The 896-nt window shown below is 42.5% G+C and overlaps 1 protein-coding gene across 1 annotated transcript; it reads left to right on the top strand.

Moving 5' to 3' along the window:
• Positions 1–10: 10 nt before the first annotated feature.
• LOC111648473 (ubiquitin carboxyl-terminal hydrolase 47-like) lies at positions 11–861 on the top strand (the record flags this gene model as incomplete). The annotated part of the gene is made up of 3 exons (XM_023398306.2): positions 11–140; positions 219–320; positions 654–861. Coding segments are annotated over exons 1-3 (436 nt in total), but the record flags the coding sequence as incomplete, so codon positions are not given.
• Between the last annotated feature and the right edge of the window lie 35 nt (positions 862–896).

Raw genomic sequence — 896 nt, 5'->3', positions numbered from 1 at the left:
AATGTGATTAACTAATGTACTCTGCAGAGTATTTAGCTGTGGACGACTTCCCGGAGCACATAAAGAGTTTGGTTCAGAAGGAGAAAGAGTCTGAAGAACAGGAAAAAAGACAAAGGGAGATTGAACGGAATACCTGCAAGGTGTGTGGTCCTTTGGCTCGGCTTTGGCTTTTTCTAAATAAGTTGAACTTTTCTTAATCTTACACTCTTTACTTTCAGATCAAGCTTTTCTGCATGCATCCTGTAAAGATGATGATGGAGAGCAAGCTGGAAGTGCACAAGGACAAAACTCTCAGAGAAGCAACAGAGATGGCCTACAAGGTTTGTTGGGTTACTGGTTTTCTTCACCATCTGGTTTTCCAACAACATAGCTAATCGGGTCAGCAAATAATTAATTATTGAATGTTGGAGTGTCCTTAAATTCTTTAACAAAGGGGACTTCTTCTTGCAACCACTGTCCCACACAAGAATAGTGTAACATTGACAAAAGCATTGTAAGTGTAACATTGACACATGTCTTCTAATGTTAAGACTAAATTTTCCGTTTACAATATTAAGCAAAAATATTCCTAGTTCTGGGCAATGTCTATTTTTATAAAGTGCCTTACTATACTTGGATCACTGTTGTGGTTATTTGTGTATTGTGTACCTCAGCTGATGGAGCTGGAGGGTGTCGTCCCTCTGGACTGTTGTCGCTTGGTCAAGTATGACGAGTTCCACGAGTACCTGGAGCGCTCCTATGAAGGTGAGGAGGACACACTCATGGGTCTCCTGCTGGGAGGAGTCAAGTCCTCGTACATGTTCGACTTGCTGCTAGAGACCCGCCGGCCAGAGCAAGTGTTCCAGCCTTACAAACCTGGAGGTCAGTAGTCTGCTACTGTTGAGTCAGACTTTTGA

The sequence above is a fragment of the Seriola lalandi genome, unplaced genomic scaffold (assembly GCF_002814215.2).
Source record: "Seriola lalandi dorsalis isolate HSWRI2012SDOR001 ecotype SW California unplaced genomic scaffold, Sedor1 jcf7180002040461, whole genome shotgun sequence".
In the NCBI taxonomy this organism is placed as follows: Eukaryota; Metazoa; Chordata; class Actinopteri; order Carangiformes; family Carangidae; genus Seriola; species Seriola lalandi.
The sequence above is the reverse complement of the archived record's forward strand: the minus strand, read 5'-3'. Positions and strand labels throughout refer to the sequence as shown.